Raw genomic sequence first — 21,062 nt, 5'->3', positions numbered from 1 at the left:
ACTGGGGGCACCGGTACAGAGTCAGTGTGGAGGTTATATACAGGGGGCACCGGTACAGAGTCAATGTGGAGGTTATATACAGGGGGCACCGGTACAGAGTCAGTGTGGTGGCTATATACAGGGGGCACCGGTACAGAGTCAGTGTGGAGGTTATATACAGGGGGCACCGGTACCGAGTCAATGTGGAGGCTATATACAGGGAGTACCGGTACAGAGTCAATGTGGAGGCTATATACAGGGGGCACCGGTACCGAGTCAATGTGGAGGCTATATACAGGGGGTACCGGTACAGAGTCAATGTGGAGGTTATATACAGGGGGTACCGGTACAGAGTCAATGTGGAGGCTATATACAGGGAGTACCGGTACAGAGTCAATGTGGAGGTTATATACAGGGGGCACCGGTACCGAGTCAATGTGGAGGCTATATACAGGGGGTACCGGTACAGAGTCAATGTGGAGGTTATATACAGGGGGTACCGGTACAGAGTCAATGTGGAGGTTATATACAGGGGGTACCGGTACCGAGTCAGTGTGGAGGTTATATACTGGGGGCACCGGTACCGAGTCAGTGTGGTGGCTATATACTGGGGGCACCGGTACCGAGTCAGTGTGGTGGCTATATACAGGGGGTACCGGTACCGAGTCAGTGTGGAGGTTATATACAGGGGGCACCGGTACCGAGTCAGTGTGGTGGCTATATACAGGGGGTACCGGTACCGAGTCAGTGTGGAGGTTATATACAGGGGGCACCGGTACCGAGTCAGTGTGGTGGCTATATACAGGGGGTACCGGTACCGAGTCAGTGTGGAGGTTATATACAGGGGGCACCGGTACCGAGTCAGTGTGGTGGCTATATACAGGGGGTACCGGTACCGAGTCAGTGTGGAGGCTATATACAGGGGGCACCGGTACTGAGTCAGTGTGGAGGCTATATACAGGGGGTACCGGTACAGAGTCAGTGTGGAGGCTATATACAGGGGGCACCGGTACCGAGTCAGTGTGGAGGCTATATACAGGGGGCACCGGTACAGAGTCAATGTGGAGGCTATATACTGGGGGCACCGGTACCGAGTCAGTGTGGAGGTTATATACTGGGGGCACCGGTACCGAGTCAGTGTGGAGGCTATATACAGGGGGCACCGGTACAGAGTCAATGTGGAGGCTATATACTGGGGGCACCGGTACCGAGTCAGTGTGGAGGTTATATACTGGGGGCACCGGTACCGAGTCAGTGTGGAGGTTATATACTGGGGGCACCGGTACCGAGTCAGTGTGGAGGCTATATACAGGGGGTACCGGTACAGAGTCAATGTGGAGGCTATATACAGGGGGTACCGGTACAGAGTCAATGTGGAGGCTATATACTGGGGGTACCGGTACAGAGTCAATGTGGAGGCTATATACTGGGGGCACCGGTACAGAGTCAATGTGCGAAAGTATTCGGCCCCCTTGAACTTTGCGACCTTTTGCCACATTTCAGGCTTCTAACATAAAGATATAAAACTGTATTTTTTTGTGAAGAATCAACAACAAGTGGGACACAATCATGAAGTGGAATGACATTTATTGGATATTTCAAACTTTTTTAACAAAGCAAAAACTGAAAAATTGGGCGTGCAAAATTATTCAGCCCCTTTACTTTCAGTGCAGCAAACTCTCTCCAGAAGTTCAGTGAGGATCTCTGAATGATCCAATGTTGACCTAAATGACTAATGATGATAAATACAATCCACCTGTGTGTAATCAAGTCTCCGTATAAATGCACCTGCACTGTGATAGTCTCAGAGGTCCGTTAAAAGCGCAGAGAGCATCATGAAGAACAAGGAACACACCAGGCAGGTCCGAGATATTGTTGTGAAGAAGTTTAAAGCCGGATTTGGATACAAAAAGATTTCCCAAGCTTTAAACATCCCAAGGAGCACTGTGCAAGCGATAATATTGAAATGGAAGGAGTATCAGACCACTGCAAATCTACCAAGACCTGGCCGTCCCTCTAAACTTTCAGCTCATACAAGGAGAAGACTGATCAGAGATGCAGCCAAGAGGCCCATGATCACTCTGGATGAACTGCAAAGATCTACAGCTGAGGTGGGAGACTCTGTCCATAGGACAACAATCAGTCGTATATTGCGCAAAAAAAAAAGTTTGAAATATCCAATAAATGTCGTTCCACTTCATGATTGTGTCCCACTTGTTGTTGATTCTTCACAAAAAAATACAGTTTTATATCTTTATGTTTGAAGCCTGAAATGTCGCAAAAGGTCGCAAAGTTCAAGGGGGCCGAATACTTTCGCAAGGCACTGTATTTTACACCATTTTAAAGATACACTTCTCGTTAATCCAACCACAGTGTCCCATTTCAAAAAGGCTTTACGGGTAAAGCCAACATATAATTATGTTAGGTCAGCAACTAGTCACAGAAAGCATTCAGCCATTTTCCAACCAAAGAGAGGTGTCACAAAAAGCAGAAATATAGATCAAATGAATCACTAACCTTTGACGACCTTCATCAGATGACACTCCCAGGACTCATGTTACACAATACATGTATGTTTTGTTCGATTAAGTTCATATTAATATCCAAAAACGTCAGTTTACATTGGCGCCATGTTCAGAAATGCCTCAAACATCCGGAGAAATTGCAGAGAGCCACATCAAATAACAGAAATACTCATCATAAACTTTGATGAAAGATACATGTTTTACATCAAATTAAAGATAAACTTGTTCTTAATGCAACCGCTGTGTCTGATTTCAAAAAAGCTTTACGCCAAAAGCACAATATTCAATAATCTGAGAACAGCGTTCAGCCACAAAAGCAAGCCATACACTTACCCGCCAAATGGTATAGTCAACAAAAGTCATAAATAGCATTATAAATCTTCACTTACCTTTGCTGATCTTCATCAGAATGCACTCCCAGGACTCCCACTTCCACAAGAAATGTTCGATTACGTCCATATTTGTCCAAATACCTCCGTTTTTGTTCATGTTTAGTTCACTATTCTAAAGGCACAATGTGCAAAATCCAGACAAAGTCAGAGTTCCTTTACAGTTTGTAGATGTCAAACGATGTTTACAATCAAACCATTAGGGTCTTTTTATAATAAGTCTTCAATAATATTCCAACCGGACAATAGCGTATTCACTACAGAGGAAAAAGAAGGCACAGTGAGCCCGCGTGACTGTGCAGTAAACAACTGATGATTGGCCTCAGCCTAGTCCACTTGTTGAAACAGCTCTTATTTGACCACCTTCCACAATAGAAGCCTCAAACAACTTTCTAAAGACTGTTGACATCTGCTGGAAGCCTTAGGAAGTGCAATCTGGCCCCATAGACACAGCATATTGGATAGGCAATCGCTTAAATAGAACTACAAACCTCAGATTTCCCACTTCCTGGTTGGATTTGTCTCAGGTTTTTGCCTGCCATATGAGTTCTGTTATACTCAGACATCATTCAAACAGTTTTAGAAACTTCAGTGTTTTCTATCCAATACTACTAATATGCATATATTAGCATCTGGGACGGAGTAGCAGGTAGTTTACTCTGGGCACCTTATTCATCCAAGCTACTCAATACTGTCCCCCTGTCACCAAGAAGTTAACAAAAAGAAAACTATACTAATGGAACAAATATCAATTTAAAGAATGATTGTAAAAAGCTCTTGAGTAACTTAAATGAGATTCTAGGCAGAAAAACTCCATCCTTCAACTCGGCGTCATCCTTCATTGATGCAGATCACCGTAACTTTCCGAAAAATGTCTGTTCATCTTTAATCGATTAACTGTGCGATCCCTGAGACGCAACCAAACACGCCTTTTACACTTTATTATTTACTACCGGTCTCTTTCTCCCTCCCGTAGGGAACCATATTCTCCCTGATGAGGACCTGGCTGCCTTCCACTGGAGCCTTTTAGGACCAGAACACCCCCTGGCCTCACTCAAGGTATAACCTCTGACCTTTAACCCTTCCACTGGGGTCTGACCTTTAACCCTCTAGGTGCGTGCCCACCAGTTGGTGCTGCCTCCCTGTGAGGTGGTTATCAAGGCGGTGTCTGACCTCTAACCCTCTAGGTGCGTGCCCACCAGTTGGTGCTGCCTCCCTGTGAGGTGGTTATCAAGGCGGTGTCTGAGTACGTCTCCTCCATTAAAGACCTGGGGAACCTCGACGCTGTTGCCAGGGACGTCTTCAACCAATCCCAGGTACACATTTAAATACTTTGCTTGGATCAAGAAATCACATTACTGTCCAGAAAGATTAAAATGTGTAGAGCCTGTGGTCTAGTGCTAATGTCCTTGCTCTAGACACATGTACTCATCTCCCCACCGGAGACCGGGGTTCAATCCCCACTCCACCCTGTCTACTCCTCTGATTTCATAACTGTCTAGATAGGATACATGGATACAGAAAGCACCTTCTCCATACAGCTAGACTGACCATACCAGCTGAAACAGAGCAGTACCTCCTCCTCCATACAGCTAGACTGACCATACCAGCTGAAACAGAGCAGTACCTTCTCCATACAGCTAGACTGACCATACCAGCTGAAACAGAGCAGTACCTTCTCCATACAGCTAGACTGACCATACCAGCTGAAACAGAGCAGTACCTTCTTCTCCATACAGCTAGACTGACCATACCAGCTGAAACAGAGCAGTACCTTCTCCTCCATACAGCTAGACTGACCATACCAGCTGAAACAGAGCAGTATCCTGCTAGCTGCTTAGCCTTTGTCCTATGCAGGCCTGCAATCTATAAGCCATGTACCTTAAGTCGAGACTGCCAAAATAACAGTACCACTAGCTTTCTGTCACCCCTCCTCTCTTTTGCTCACATTCTCTCTAGTCTCGTATGGAGGATAAGGTGGAACGTTTTAAGAAGGCTGTGGAGTATTTCTCATCTGCCTCTAAACCACGCCCACTCTCCATGGGACCCTCCCCCTACCTTTGTGAGTAACTCTGCCATTGGCTGAAGCCATCATACTCAAACCTCTCCTCGGGGACCTCCAGCAGTTCCATGTATTTGGTTTATTCCAGAGATGGCACACCTGATTGAACTTGTCAACTAATCTTCCAGCCCCTGACTAGTTGAATCAGGTGAGCTGGTCCCAACAACATTGAGACGTCTGAGGGTTCTTGAGTAGAGGACTGAGAAGCACTGGGCTAAGGCACCTGCCAATCATATCTACTGTAGTCTGAAAATAAGTGCTTTTCCTCTGAAATCGTTAGGCTTGCTTAACTGGATGTGTCCATTTGTCTTTCTGTGTGGTGCCAGGGTTTGGTCCGGCTCCTTTTGGCAGTCCTCCTGGCCACATGGGGGCAATGCAGCCTGGAAAGCACCAGGTAGGAGTCTCTGATGTCCCTTCACAAAGTATTGATACACCTTTATTTATTCCTCATTTAGTTGTTACAACCGGAGTTAAACATTCATTAACAAATTCTCACCGATCTACACACAATACCCCATAATGACAAAGTAAAAACAAGTTTATAGAAATGTTTGTTCATTTATTGAAAACAAAATACAGATATCTAATTTACATAAGTATTCACACCCGAGTCAATACTTTGTAGAAGCACCTTTTGGTGGCGATTCCAGCTTTGAGTCTTCTTGGGTATGTCTATCAGCTTTGAGTCTTCTTGGGTATGTCTATCAGCTTTGTACATCTAGATTTGCGGATTTTCTCAAGCTCTTAAGTTATATGGGGAGTGGCGGTGAACAGCAATCTTCAAGTCTTTCCACAGATTTTCAATGGGATTCAAGTCTGGGCTTTGGCTAATCCATTCAAGGGCTTTATAGGAGCTATATTTAACATTATTGTTCTGAAGCTGTTCCAGCATTGCTTTGGCTGTATGCTTTGGGATCATTGTCCTGTTGGAACATATATCTTCGCCCCAGTCTAAGGTCATTTGCACGCTGAAGCAGGTTGTCATCAAGGATTTGCCTGTATTTGGCTCCATTAATTTCTCCCTCTATCTTTACCAGTCTCCAAGTCCCTGATGCTGAAAAGCATCCCCATAGCATGATGCTGCCACCACCATGCTTCACGGCAGGGATGATGTTAGACGGGTGATGAGCTGTGCCTGGTTTCCTCCAGAAATTTGCATTGAGGCCGAAGTTATTTTTTACATTTTATTTTTGTCTTATCAGACCACAATCTTTTGCCTTTATGCTTTAATTCTTTCACATGCCTTCACATGACAGGCTGTCATGTACCTTTTTCTCAGGATAGACAGGCTTCTGTCTGGCCACTCTCCACTTAAATCCCAGAGACTGTTGTCCTTCAGACAGGTTTTTTTTCCATCTCAGCCAAGGAACTCTGTCAGAGTGGTAATTGGGTTCTTGGTCATCTCCCTGACCAAGGTCCATGCCCGTTTGGTCCGACAGCCAGCTCTAGGAAGTCTGGGTAAGAGCAACAACGACTCAGCCGTGAAATGGTAGGCCACACTAGCTCACAGAACGGGACTGCGTAGCACGTAACCGAGGACAAACCATCTTTACAACACTCATTGCCGAGTTCTAAACTGCAAAGCAGCACTATAACTGTTCTTTGGGAGCTTCATGAAATGGTTTTCCATGGCAGAGCAGCTGCATACAAGCCGGCGTAATTCCAAGTGTTGGTTGGAGTGGCGTAAAGCTCACCGCCATTGGACTCTGAAGCAGTGGAAACGTGTTCTCTGGAGTGAATAATCACGCATCACTATCTGGCAGTCGGACGGACGAATCTGGGTTTGGCGAATGCCAGGAGAACTCTACCTGCCCCAATGAAAAATGCCAACTAAAGTTTGGAGGATGAGTAATGGTCTGGGGCTGTTTTTCATGGTTTGGGCCCCTTAGTTCCAGTGAAGGGGATTTGATTTGATTTTGATTTGAAATTCTGTGCTTCCAACTTTGTGGCAACAGTTTGGGGGAAGGCCTTTTCCTGTTTCAGCATGACAATTCACCCGTGCACAAAGCGAGGTCCATACAGAAAAGGTTTGTTGATCATTGTGCAAGAACTTGACTGGCCTGCACAGAGCCTTGAACTTAACCCCCAACGTCAGTGCCGATCTCACTAATGCTTGTGGCTGAATGGAAGCAAGTCCCCACAGCAATGTTCCAACATCTAGTGGTAAACCTTCCCAGAAGAGTGGAGGCTGTTTAGAACAGCTAAGGGGGAACCAGCTCCATGTTAATACCCATGAGATGTTCGATGGGCAGGTTTCCCCACATTTTTGGTCATGTAGTGTAGATACGCCTCATCACAATTCTGTCTAGATCTATGGCCATTTCCTTGGACTTCATGGTATGATTTCTGCACAGTAAACTGTGGGACCTTAAATAAACCAGTGTTTTGCCATCTATTTTGTGAAGTGCACCAGTCCCTCCTGCAACAAAGCACCCCCACAACATGATGCTGCCACCCCCGTGCATCACGGTTGGGATGGAGTTCTTCGGCTTGCAAGCCTCCCCTTTTTCCTCCAAACATAATGATGGTCATTATGGCCAAATAGTTCTATTTTTGTTTCATCAGAACATTAGGACATTTCTCCAAAAAGTACCATCTTTGTCCCCATGTGCAGTTGCAACGGTAGTCTGGCTTTTTTATGGCGGTTTTGGAGCAGTGGCTTCTTCCTTGCTGAGCATCCTTTCAGGTTATGTTGATATAGGACCCGTTTAACTATGGATATAGATACTTTTGTACCTGTTTCCTCAAGCATCTTCACAAGTTCCTTTGCTGTTGTTCTGGGATTGATTTGCACTTTTCGTACCAAAGTACGTTCATATCTAGGAGACAGAACGTGTCTCCTTCCTGAGCGGTATGACGGCTGCGTGGTCCCATGGTGTTTATACCTGCGTACTATTGTTTGTACAGATGAACGTGATACCTTCAGGCATTTGGAAATAGCTCCAAGGATGAACCAGACTTGTGGAGGTCTACTATTTTTTTCCTGAGGTCTTGGCTGATTTCTTTTGATTTTCACATGATGTTAAGCAAAGAGGCACTGAGTTTGAAGGTCGGCCTTGAAATACATCCACAGGTACACCTCCAATTGACTCAAATTATGTCAGTTAGCCTATCAGAAGCTTCTAAAGCCATGACATCATTTTCTGGAATTTTTCAAGCTGTTTAAAGGCAGTCAACTTAGTGTATGTAAACTTCTGACGCACTGGAATTGTGATTCAATGAACTGTACGTGAAATAATCTGTCTGTAAACAAATGTTGTAAAAAACACTTGTGTCATGCACAAAGTAGATGTCCTAACTGACTTGCCAAATCTATAGTTTGTTAACAAGAAATTTGTGGAGTGGTTCAAAAGTGAGTTTTAATGACTCCAGCCTAAGTGTATGTAAACTTCTGACTTCAACTGTATACTTGTGCTGGTGGGAACATGTCTTTGTTCAGCTGTGACCCTTTGGGTGAATAAACTTGGTTTGAGCTCTTGGTCGTCTGTCAGTTCTATGTCCTGTAGCACCTAACACTGCTAAATGAACTAGTGTAGCCACACCAGGGCGTAACATAAGGACAACTTCAGAGTATGCTTTTCTGTTCTTCTGAAATAGACTACATTTTCTTCAGGCCTGTCTAAAATAAATAATGGACTTATTGTGAAGGTGTAGGCTATATTACATGGGATGCTATAAAGTCCATGGAGAATAAGAGCACCTCCTCCCAGCTGCCCACTGCACTGAGGCTAGAGAACACTGTCACCACCGATAAATCTGCGATAATTGATCATTTCAATACGCATTTTTCTATGGCTGGCCATGCTTTGTGTCGCACTGCTTTGCTTTATCTTGGCCAGGTCGCAGTTGTAAATGAGAACTTGTTCTCAACTAGCCTACCTGGTTAAATAAAGGTGAAATTTAAAAAATGATAATTTCATGACCGCCCTAGTTCTGACTGAGCTCAATTGTCATGACTGTTTCTGTGGTTTCATACAAACTTTGAGAAATAACAAGGAGTGCCCACAATGTGTTTTGTGTGTGCAGTGCTTTAGTCATGAATCTCTCAAAAATAACAAATTAAAACACACCCTGACCAAACATCCACAGCATGATGGTAAACCCAGGGAGTTCTTTGAGGATAGGGCGGAACGCTTTAGGAAACAGGGCTTCAGGAAACAGGGCTTTGACAGTGGACAAGTTAGACAGCTATCAATGCATTGTTGTCACTTAATAACAGGTGATGATCAGCAGACATAAGGGAGTACTATCTCTCCTAGTAGTGTTTCTCTTTCAAACAATCCCCTTGAACACAGCTAATAGCTAGCTAGCTATTGTTAGCCGGAGCTAGCTAATTAACAGTACATATGAAGATGTACAATCAGCCCTACTGTGCATTTTACTGTATAAATGTTTGTTGAAAGTCTTTTGGAACTGTTAAAATACAGTTAGTTTTATTCTGTACTGGAATAAACTAATTGAAATAAGATGTTTTTTGAGGCAAACACTCGCACAGTTCTGGGTTGTTCATCTACAGCAGGAAGCGGTCTCCTGCCTGACTGAGAAAGCAGGAGATGTTCTGGTCCAGTTTGGCACCACATAATGTGAGTCAGGGTTATCAACTCTGGCATACTTAAAACAAGTACAGAAACAGACTCAATACTGAGCATGACCTCAGGGTTGCACGGTCTCAAACTGAGCCCAGAATAGACCCGCTTGTTGAAAAGTTCAACCAGCCACACACCTCATTAGGACTGTGTGTGTTCTGTTATACATCTGTGTGACGTGATCAATACGTCTTCTTCTAGCTCAGAATGAAAATTATTTGTGTTTAATTTGTGTGTTTAATGGGGAAAAATAAACATGAATTGCTATATACAGTATATGGGTATTACATTGCCATTATGTCAGCCTAAAACAAATAACATTGTAATGTACCATATTTATGTATAGTTGCATGTTTTCATAAGCTTGGGTCCTAGAAAAACACATTTTTATTTAGGTCCCAGGCTGAAAAAGTTTAAGCATCCCTGAGCTAAGTGGATGGGTCACTATTGTCTACACATGTTCATGAAATACAATAGATGGCTGTAATCACCCCCAGACACATCTAGCTAGCTAAGTGGATGGGTCATGTTATCATCTGGTGAAGTATCTTGTTTAAACAATGAACCAGGTAGCTAAAGCTAACCAACCCTGTTCAATGTTAGCTGGCAAATATTTAGGCCATAAAAATAAATGCAAATGGATTTCTGATTAGAATAATATTACTACACAGATCATACATGTAACTTTAGCTAGCGAGCCGGCAAGCTAATGTTCTCCAGCTGGCTAACAGCTTTAACTTGAAATTAAAATTACTCTCTGACTGAATTACAAACATGAATGCACTCTTCACGACAGACTGGAACCATTTAACTCCATTTTGTTTTTAGCTGCATCTTGTTTGGCCAGCGTTGTTTCAAGTCACTGTTTCATGCTGGAAAAATAAGAGAGCCGCACACTCTAGGAGCTCAGATGCAAAAATGTAATTACCAACGTTTCGACAGCCAAGCCGTCTTCATCAGGGTATATGTTTCATGCTGACCATGGTGTGTGCAGAAAGTAGCTCATCACAACTTTTTCCAAATCAATTTTTGTCACATGCGCCAAATACAACAGGCGTTGTGAAAAGTAAAAAGTATTTACAAAAAATAAACTGAAATAATAAAAAATACAATAATTTATTTTCAAGGAGCAACAATAAAATAACAGTAGCGAGGCTATATAAAGGGGGTTCCGGTACAGAGTCAATGTGTGGGGGCACCGGTTAGTTGAGGTAATTGAGGTAATATGTAGGTAGGTGTAAAGTGACTATGCATAGATAATAAACAGAGTAGCAGCAGTGTAAAAAATAAAAATTGGGGGTGTGGACAATGCAAATAGTCCGGGTAGCCATTTTATTAGCTGTTCAGGAGTCTTATGGCTTGGGGGTAGCAGCTGTTTGGACCTAGACTTGGTTCTCCAGTACCACTTGCTGTGCGGTAGCAGAGAGCACAGTCTATGACTAGGGCGGCTGGAGTCTTTGGCAATTTTTTGGGCCTTCTTCTGACACCGCCTGGTATATAGGTCCTGGATGGCAGGATGCTTGACCCCAGTGAGGTACTGGGCCATACGCACTACCCTCTGTAGTGCCTTGTGGTTGGAGGCCGAGCAGTTGCCTTACCAGGCGGTGATACATGTTGCAGCTTGTAACGGTTTTGACTTGAGGTTATTTTTTACAGGGGTGCCAGGTAGGTTGTGCCTACCAGAGAAAACATTGGTTTCTCCTTTTAGTTTGGGAGGGAATGAGTCCCATCTGGTCCGTCAAGTCTACACCAATACAAAGGACTTATGTAAACGTCAGGAGGGAAATCAACTTTTCATAAACCCTTAAAACATTGAAAAGAACTTCAAAACAACTGTATTCTTTTGCGTGGGTTGTATTAGCAACATCAATGAATTACACACACATAATAATATAACACAATGAGTTCTGGTTCCTCCAGAAATGTCCTGTACCTCGGGCCTAAAAAGAGTCCAGCCCGGTAAAGGAGTTCAGTGAACTCAAGTGACTTTTGTCACGCAATGTTTGTCCGTTCATTCCGTGTAGCGTAAACCCAGTATTAAATCATACAATCAATATAACAATTTTACCACAGAACTTTAAAGCGTATCAGCTCTTACTAAGTCCTCAACTACATCTAACTACATAAATCATCACCGTATACATCATATCAAAACAAATGAAATACCGTATACAAAAAAGGTGGTAGTCAGTCGGTCAGTCAGACAATCCGCCAATAGATCTCCAGCGGAGAAAGGCCACGAAGAATGGAGAGGTGTAGTCCACGGACGCAAAGAGTGGATCCGATCCTGGGTAAACTCTCTCAGGCTACAAAACACACGTTTAACAGCAATAAAACAACCGGAATAGAGAAGCTTTGGGAACACATCCTCAGTCACGTCTCCATCACAAACGCCCTTTTTGCGCAGCTGATGCTGGCTATTTAATTGGGAATTAAAGGGAAAGCACCCTATTGGAAGGAGAAGCACTGAGACGGCTCAAAATAATTCAGGGCCGTCACAAGCTGAATAACTTTTTGAGGATCTGGGGACCCATGCCAAATCTTTTCAGTGTCAGGAGGGGGAATAGTTGTGGTCATGCCCTCTTCACGACTGTCTTGGTGTGTTTGGACGATGATCGTTTGTTGATGTGGACACCAAGGAACTTGAAGCTCGGACTGATTTGTCAACAGCACCTGCTAATTTCAGGGCATCAATGTTGTTGAGAAAAGTGGCAACTTTTTCAGTTCTCGATGGCTAACGTTATATCGTTCCAAAACGCTGTGGTAGAAAGGACTATCAACACATACTGAGCAGCTCACGTTATCAACTGAAGCATGCGACATGGCAGACCAATCCAAACACTTCTCCCAGCATGTCCAGCCCATCCATTAGCTCAGCCAAAAATCCTGTCTTTTTCTGTGGCTAAACCAACTAGGCTCGTAATTTAACAATTGTATTTCTTATTTACAGTTTGAATATAACTTTGTTATTAAGGCAGAAAGTTTACATGTTCTAGAAGGGTTAGGGTTAGGGTCATGTTCTAGAAGGGTTAGGGTTAGGGTCATGTTCTAGAAGGGTTAGGGTTAGGGTCATGTTCTAGAAGGGTTAGGGTTAGGGTCATGTTCTAGAAGGGTTAGGGTCATGTTCTAGAAGGGTTAGGGTCATGTTCTAGAAGGGTTAGGGTCATGTTCTAGAAGGGTTAGGGTCATGTTCTAGAAGGGTTAGGGTTAGGGTCATGTTCTAGAAGGGTTAGGGTCATGTTCTAGAAGGGTTAGGGTCATGTTCTAGAAGGCATTTCTGCTAAAAAAAGCTTTTTGATTAAAAACAAAATTGCCTGTCCTGTGTGATGTGCAAAATATGACTAGTTTCCTGAAGCGGGTCTCTCGCTCGCTCGCGGTCGCACTCTCTCTGTGGGTGTTTTTCAAAATGCATACTTGGCAAATCGGAACACGGGAGGGTTGGAGTAAAAGTCCAAATCAAAGTATGCGAGACGGAGCACGGAGGGCACTTTTCGAATGCGTGCTCTGTTTGCATCGATGCATGCTTAAAAATATGTACAAAATTCAACAGAAAGAACGCAAAGAAATATGACGTAACCATTTAAGAAGTTATGCTAATTTTCTTGAAATCAATGGTGGCCATTATTTGTGCTGAAGTGAGAAAATACACTCCAACCTGGGAATGAAATGTTGCCTGTTCACATCTCATATGTCGCCTCACTACACTATTTGATCTTGATACGTTAATAAATACATTGTGTTAATTTTGGCATGGTTACCTGCCTACAATACCCACTGTAGTGTGTGTAGGTCATAAGCCCAAGGTAAATCATTAGAGCTAACTGGCTAGCTACTAGAGTTAGCGAGCCCGATGGCCATGAAGAATCTACTGTACCTTGCGTTACATTAGTTTTGGATAATTTTTTCCTGTTTAACTAGCTAGCTGGCTTACGATTACGGTTCATATATCTAGCTGATAATTATGAAGTAAAATGTTAGATTTTTGTATATCTTGTTTTGTCTATTGTTGCCATTGTCCTGGCTGCAAGAAGGGTCAGTGAATGGGGAGGTGCAGTGTGAGGTAATACAGTAGGGGGAGTGCTGACGTAATACAGTAGGAGTGCTGCTCAGCGTGAGGTAATACAGTAGGGGGAGTACTGAGGTAATACAGTAGGGGGAGGTGCAGCATGAGGTAATACAGTAGGGGGAGTGCTGAGGTAATACAGTAGGGGGAGTGCTGAGGTAATACAGTAGGGGGAGTGCTGAGGTAATACAGTAGAGGGGAGTGCTGCTCAGCGTGAGGTAATACAGTAGGGGGAGTGCTGCTCAGCGTGAGGTAATACAGTAGGGGGAGTGCTGCTCAGCGTGAGGTAATACAGTAGGGGGAGTGCTGAGGTAATACAGTAGGAGTGCTGCTCAGCGTGAGGTAATACAGTAGGGGGAGTGCTGAGGTAATACAGTAGGGGGAGTGCTGAGGTAATACAGTAGGGGGAGTGCTGAGGTAATACAGTAGGGAGTGCTGAGGTAATACAGTAGGGAGTGCTGAGGTAATACAGTAGGGAGTGCTGAGGTAATACAGTAGGGGGAGTGCTGCTCAGCGTGAGGTAATACGGTAGGGGGAGTGCTGAGGTAATACAGTAGGGGGAGTGCTGAGGTAATACAGTAGGGGGAGTGCTGAGGTAATACAGTAGGGGGAGTGCTGAGGTAATACAGTAGAGGGGAGTGCTGATCAGCGTGAGGTAATACAGTAGGGGGAGTGCTGCTCAGCGTGAGGTAATACAGTAGGGGGAGTGCTGCTCAGCGTGAGGTAATACAGTAGGGGGAGTGCTGAGGTAATACAGTAGGGGGAGGTGCAGCATGAGGTACTACAGTAGGGGGAGTGCTGAGGTAATACAGTAGGGGGAGTGCTGAGGTAATATAGTAGGTGGAGTGCTGAGGTAATACAGTAGGGGGAGTGCTGAGGTAATACAGTAGGGGGAGTGCTGCTCAGCGTGAGGTAATACAGTAGGGGGAGTGCTGCTCAGCGTGAGGTAATACAGTAGAGGGGAGTGCTGCTCAGCGTGAGGTAATACAGTAGAGGGGAGTGCTGCTCTGCGTGAGGTAATACAGTAGGGGGAGTGCTGCTCAGCGTGTGGTAATACAGTAGGGGGAGTGCTGCTCAGCGTGAGGTAATACAGTAGGGGGAGTGCTGCTCAGCGTGAGGTAATACAGTAGTGGGGAGTGCTGAGGTAATACAGTAGGGGGGAGTGCAGCTCAGCGTGAGGTAATACAGTCTGGGGAGTGCTGCTCAGCGTGAGGTAATACAGTAGGGAGTGCTGCTCAGCGTGAGGTAATAGTAGGGGGAGTGCTGCTCAGCGTGAGGTAAAACAGTCTGGGGAGTGCTGCTCAGCGTGAGGTAATACAGTAGGGAGTGCTGCTCAGCGTGAGGTAATACAGTAGGGGGAGTGCTGACGTAATACAGTAGGAGTGCTGCTCAGCGTGAGGTAATACAGTAGGGGGAGTACTGAGGTAATACAGTAGGGGGAGGTGCAGCATGAGGTAATACAGTAGGGGGAGTGCTGAGGTAATACAGTAGGGGGAGTGCTGAGGTAATACAGTAGGGAGTGCTGAGGTAATACAGTAGGGAGTGCTGAGGTAATACAGTAGGGAGTGCTGAGGTAATACAGTAGGGAGTGCTGAGGTAATACAGTAGGGAGTGCTGAGGTAATACAGTAGGGAGTGCTGAGGTAATACAGTAGGGGGAGTGCTGAGGTAATACAGTAGGGGGAGTGCTGCTCAGCGTGAGGTAATACAGTAGGGGGAGTGCTGCTCAGCGTGAGGTAATACAGTAGAGGGGAGTGCTGCTCAGCGTGAGGTAATACAGTAGAGGGGAGTGCTGCTCAGCGTGAGGTAATACAGTAGGGGGAGTGCTGCTCAGCGTGAGGTAATACAGTAGGGGGAGTGCTGCTCAGCGTGAGGTAATACAGTAGGGGGAGTGCTGAGGTAATACAGTAGGGGGAGGTGCAGCATGAGGTAATACAGTAGGGGGAGTGCTGAGGTAATACAGTAGGGGGAGTGCTGAGGTAATACAGTAGGGGGAGTGCTGAGGTAATACAGTAAGGGGAGTGCTGAGGTAATACAGTAGGGGGAGTGCTGCTCAGCGTGAGGTAATACAGTAGGGGGAGTGCTGCTCAGCGTGAGGTAATACAGTAGAGGGGAGTGCTGCTCAGCGTGAGGTAATACAGTAGAGGGGAGTGCTGCTCAGCGTGAGGTAATACAGTAGGGGGAGTGCTGCTCAGCGTGTGGTAATACAGTAGGGGGAGTGCTGCTCAGCGTGAGGTAATACAGTAGGGGGAGTGCTGCTCAGCGTGAGGTAATACAGTAGTGGGGAGTGCTGAGGTAATACAGTAGGGGGGAGTGCTGCTCAGCGTGAGGTAATACAGTCTGGGGAGTGCTGCTCAGCGTGAGGTAATACAGTAGGGAGTGCTGCTCAGCGTGAGGTAATAGTAGGGGGAGTGCTGCTCAGCGTGAGGTAATACAGTCTGGGGAGTGCTGCTCAGCGTGAGGTAATACAGTAGGGAGTGCTGCTCAGCGTGAGGTAATACAGTAGGGGGAGTGCTGCTCAGCGTGAGGTAATACAGTAGGGGGAGTGCTGCTCCGCGTGAGGTAATACAGTAGGGGGAGTGCTGCTCCGCGTGAGGTAATACAGTAGGGGGAGTGCTGCTCTGCGTGAGGTAATACAGTAGAGGGAGTGCTGCTCAGCGTGAGGTAATACAGTAGAGTGGAGTGCTGCTCAGCGTGAGGTAAAACAGTAGGGGAGTGATGGTCAGCGTGAGGTAATACAGTAGGGGGAGTGATGCTCAGCGTGAGGTAATACAGTAGGGGGAGTGCTGCTCAGCGTGAGGTAATACAGTAGTGAGTGCTGCTCAGCGTGAAGTAATACAGTAGGGGGAGTGCTGCTCAGCGTGAGGTAATACAGTAGGGGGAGTGCTGCTCAGCGTGAGGTAATACAGTAGGGGGAGTGCTGAGGTAATACAGTAGGGGGAGGTGCAGCATGAGGTAATACAGTAGGGGGAGTGCTGAGGTAATACAGTAGGGGGAGTGCTGAGGTAATACAGTAGGGGGAGTGCTGAGGTAATATAGTAGGGGGAGTGCTGAGGTAATACAGTAGGGGGAGTGCTGAGGTAATACAGTAGGGGGAGTGCTGAGGTAATACAGTAGGAGTGCTGCTCAGTGTGAGGTAATACAGTAGGGGGAGTGCTGAGGTAATACAGTAGAAGGAGTGCTGCTCATCGTGAGAATACAGTAGGGGGAGTGCTGAGGTAATACAGTAGGGGGAGTGCTGCTCAGCGTGCGGTAATACAGTAGGGGGAGTGCTGCTCAGCATGAGGTAATACAGTAGGTAGAGTGCTGATCAGCGTGAGGTAATACAGTAGGGGGAGTGCTGCTCAGTGTGAGGTGATACAGTAGGGGGAGTGCTGCTCAGTGTGAGGTAATACAGTAGGGGGAGTGCTGAGGTAATACAGTAGGGGGAGTGCTGAGGTAATACAGTAGGGGGAGTGCTGCTCAGCGGGAGGTAATACAGTAGAGGGGAGTGCTGAGGTAATACAGTAGGGGGAGTGCTGCTCAGTGTGAGGTAATACAGTAGGGGGAGTGCTGCTCAGCGTGAGGTAATACAGTAGGGGGAATGCTGCTTAGCAATACAGTAGGGGGAATGCTGCTCAGCGGGAAGTAATTGTAGGGGGAATGCTGCTCAGTGTGAGAGGATACAGTAGGGGGAGTGCTGCTCAGCGGGAGGTAATACAGTAGAGGGGAGTGCTGCTCAGCATGAGGTAATACAGTAGGGGCGAGTGCTGAGGTAATACAGTAGGGGGAGTGCTGCTCAGTGTGTGGTAATACAGTAGTGGGAGTGATGAGGTAATACAGTAGGGGGAGTGCTGCTCAGTGTGAGGTAATACAGTAGGGGGAGTGCTGCTTAGCAATACAGTAGGGGGAATGCTGCTCAGCGGGAGGTAATTGTAGGGGGGAATGCTGCTCAGTGTGAGAGGATACAGTAGGGGGAGTGCTGCTCAGCGGGAGGTAATACAGTAGAGGGGAGTGCTGCTCAGCATGAGGTAATACAGTAGGGGCGAGTGCTGCTCAGCGTGAGGTAATACAGTAGAGGGAGTGCTGAGGTAATACAGTAGGGGGAGTGCTGAGGTAATACAGTAGGGGGAGTGCTGAGGTAATACAGTAGGGGGAGTGCTGCTCAGCGGGAGGTAATACAGTAGAGGGGAGTGCTGCTCAGCATGAGGTAATACAGTAGGGGCGAGTGCTGAGGTAATACAGTAGGGGGAGTGCTGCTCAGTGTGTGGTAATACAGTAGTGGGAGTGATGAGGTAATACAGTAGGGGGAATGCTGCTCAGTGTGAGGATACAGTAGGGGGAGTGCTGCTCAGCGTGAGGTAATACAGTAGAGTGGAGTGCTGCTCAGCGTGAGGTAAAACAGTAGGGGAGTGATGGTCAGCGTGAGGTAATACAGTAGGGGGAGTGATGCTCAGCGTGAGGTAATACAGTAGGGGGAGTGCTGCTCAGCGTGAGGTAATACAGTAGGGAGTGCTGCTCAGCGTGAAGTAATACAGTAGGGGGAGTGCTGAGGTAATACAGTAGGGGGAGGTGCAGCATGAGGTAATACAGTAGGGGGAGTGCTGAGGTAATACAGTAGGGGGAGTGCTGAGGTAATTTAGTAGGGGGAGTGCTGAGGTAATACAGTAGGGGGAGTGCTGAGGTAATACAGTAGGGGGAGTGCTGCTCAGCGTGAGGTAATACAGTAGGGGGAGTGCTGCTCAGCGTGAGGTAATACAGTAAAAGGGGAGTGCTGCTCAGCGTGAGGTAATACAGTAGAGGGGAGTGCTGCTCTGCGTGAGGTAATACAGTAGGGGGAGTGCTGCTCAGCGTGTGGTAATACAGTAGGGGGAGTGCTGCTCAGCGTGAGGTAATACAGTAGGGGGAGTGCTGCTCAGCGTGAGGTAATACAGTAGTGGGGAGTGCTGAGGTAATACAGTAGGGGGGAGTGCTGCTCAGCGTGAGGTAATACAGTCTTCGGAGTGCTGCTCAGCGTGAGGTAATACAGTAGGGAGTGCTGCTCAGCGTGAGGTAATAGTAGGGGGAGTGCTGCTCAGCGTGAGGTAAAACAGTCTGGGGAGTGCTGCTCAGCGTGAGGTAATACAGTAGGGAGTGCTGCTCAGCGTGAGGTAATACAGTAGGGGGAGTGCTGACGTAATACAGTAGGAGTGCTGCTCAGCGTGAGGTAATACAGTAGGGGGAGTACTGAGGTAATACAGTAGGGGGAGGTGCAGCATGAGGTAATACAGTAGGGGGAGTGCTGAGGTAATACAGTAGGGGGAGTGCTGAGGTAATACAGTAGGGGGAGTGCTGAGGTAATACAGTAGGGGGAGTGCTGAGGTAATACAGTAGGGAGTGCTGAGGTAATACAGTAGGGAGTGCTGAGGTAATACAGTAGGGAGTGCTGAGGTAATACAGTAGGGAGTGCTGAGGTAATACAGTAGGGGGAGTGCTGAGGTAATACAGTAGGGAGTGCTGAGGTAATACAGTAGGGGGAGTGCTGAGGTAATACAGTAGGGGGAGTGCTGCTCAGCGTGAGGTAATACGGTAGGGGGAGTGCTAAGGTAATACAGTAGGGGGAGTGCTGCTCAGCGTGAGGTAATACAGTAGAGGGGAGTGCTGCTCAGCGTGAGGTAATACAGTAGAGGGGAGTGCTGCTCAGCGTGAGGTAATACAGTAGGGGGAGTGCTGCTCAGCGTGAGGTAATACAGTAGGGGGAGTGCTGAGGTAATACAGTAGGGGGAGGTGCAGCATGAGGTAATACAGTAGGGGGAGTGCTGAGGTAATACAGTAGGGGGAGTGCTGAGGTAATACAGTAGGGGGAGTGCTGAGGTAATACAGTAAGGGGAGTGCTGAGGTAATACAGTAGGGGGAGTGCTGCTCAGCGTGAGGTAATACAGTAGGGGGAGTGCTGCTCAGCGTGAGGTAATACAGTAGAGGGGAGTGCTGCTCAGCGTGAGGTAATACAGTAGAGGGGAGTGCTGCTCAGCGTGAGGTAATACAGTAGGGGGAGTGCTGCTCAGCGTGTGGTAATACAGTAGGGGGAGTGCTGCTCAGCGTGAGGTAATACAGTAGGGGGAGTGCTGCTCAGCGTGAGGTAATACAGTAGTGGGGAGTGCTGAGGTAATACAGTAGGGGGGAGTGCTGCTCAGCGTGAGGTAATACAGTCTGGGGAGTGCTGCTCAGCGTGAGGTAATACAGTAGGGAGTGCTGCTCAGCGTGAGGTAATAGTAGGGGGAGTGCTGCTCAGCGTGAGGTAATACAGTCTGGGGAGTGCTGCTCAGCGTGAGGTAATACAGTAGGGAGTGCTGCTCAGCGTGAGGTAATACAGTAGGGGGAGTGCTGCTCAGCGTGAGGTAATACAGTAGGGGGAGTGCTGCTCCGCGTGAGGTAATACAGTAGGGGGAGTGCTGCTCTGCGTGAGGTAATACAGTAGGGGGAGTGCTGCTCTGCGTGAGGTAATACAGTAGCGGGAGTGCTGCTCAGCGTGAGGTAGTACAGTAGAGTGGAGTGCTGCTCAGCGTGAGGTAAAACAGTAGGGGAGTGATGGTCAGCGTGAGGTAATACAGTAGGGGGAGTGATGCTCAGCGTGAGGTAATACAGTAGGGGGAGTGCTGCTCAGCGTGAGGTAATACAGTAGGGAGTGCTGCTCAGCGTGAAGTAATACAGTAGGGGGAGTGCTGCTCAGCGTGAGGTAATACAGTAGGGGGAGTGCTGCTCAGCGTGAGGTAATACAGTAGGGGGAGTGCTGAGGTAATACAGTAGGGGGAGGTGCAGCATGAGGTAATACAGTAGGGGGAGTGCTGAGGTAATACAGTAGGGGGAGTGCTGAGGTAATACAGTAGGGGGAGTGCTGAGGTAATATAGTAGGGGGAGTGCTGAGGTAATACAGTAGGGGGAGTGCTGAGGTAATACAGTAGGGGGAGTGCTGAGGTAATACAGTAGGAGTGCTGCTCAGTGTGAGGTAATACAGTAGGGGGAGTGCTGAGGTAATACAGTAGAAGGAGTGCTGCTCATCGTGAGATAATACAGTAGGGGGAGTGCTGAGGTAATACAGTAGGGGGAGTGCTGCTCAGCGTGCGGTAATACAGTAGGGGGAGTGCTGCTCAGCATGAGGTAATACAGTAGGGGGATTGCTGCTCAGTGTGAGGTAATACAGTAGAGGGAGTGCTGAGGTAATACAGTAGGTAGAGTGCTGATCAGCGTGAGGTAATACAGTAGGGGGAGTGCTGCTCAGTGTGAGGTGATACAGTAGGGGGAGTGCTGCTCAGTGTGAGGTAATACAGTAGGGGGAGTGCTGAGGTAATACAGTAGGGGGAGTGCTGAGGTAATACAGTAGGGGGAGTGCTGCTCAGCGGGAGGTAATACAGTAGAGGGGAGTGCTGCTCAGCATGAGGTAATACAGTAGGGGCGAGTGCTGAGGTAATACAGTAGGGGGAGTGCTGCTCAGTGTGAGGTA

The 21,062-nt window shown here is 47.0% G+C and overlaps 1 protein-coding gene across 2 annotated transcripts in view; it reads left to right on the top strand.

Annotated features, from left to right (window-relative positions):
* LOC110492720 (constitutive coactivator of PPAR-gamma-like protein 2) overlaps window positions 1-21,062 on the top strand; it is a 100,385-nt gene that overhangs the window by 13,125 nt on the left and 66,198 nt on the right. For both annotated transcript variants that reach the window (XM_036947862.2, XM_090204100.1), the window contains exons 3-6: window positions 3,870-3,952; window positions 4,081-4,209; window positions 4,853-4,955; window positions 5,282-5,349. In XM_036947862.2, coding sequence (XP_036803757.2) covers window positions 3,870-3,952; window positions 4,081-4,209; window positions 4,853-4,955; window positions 5,282-5,349 — 383 coding nt within the window. The remainder of the gene's footprint in view (window positions 1-3,869; window positions 3,953-4,080; window positions 4,210-4,852; window positions 4,956-5,281; window positions 5,350-21,062) is intronic.

The sequence above is a fragment of the Oncorhynchus mykiss genome, chromosome 16 (genome assembly GCF_057628025.1).
Source record: "Oncorhynchus mykiss isolate SJ-2025 chromosome 16, ASM5762802v1, whole genome shotgun sequence".
In the NCBI taxonomy this organism is placed as follows: Eukaryota; Metazoa; Chordata; class Actinopteri; order Salmoniformes; family Salmonidae; genus Oncorhynchus; species Oncorhynchus mykiss.
The sequence above is the reverse complement of the archived record's forward strand: the minus strand, read 5'-3'. Positions and strand labels throughout refer to the sequence as shown.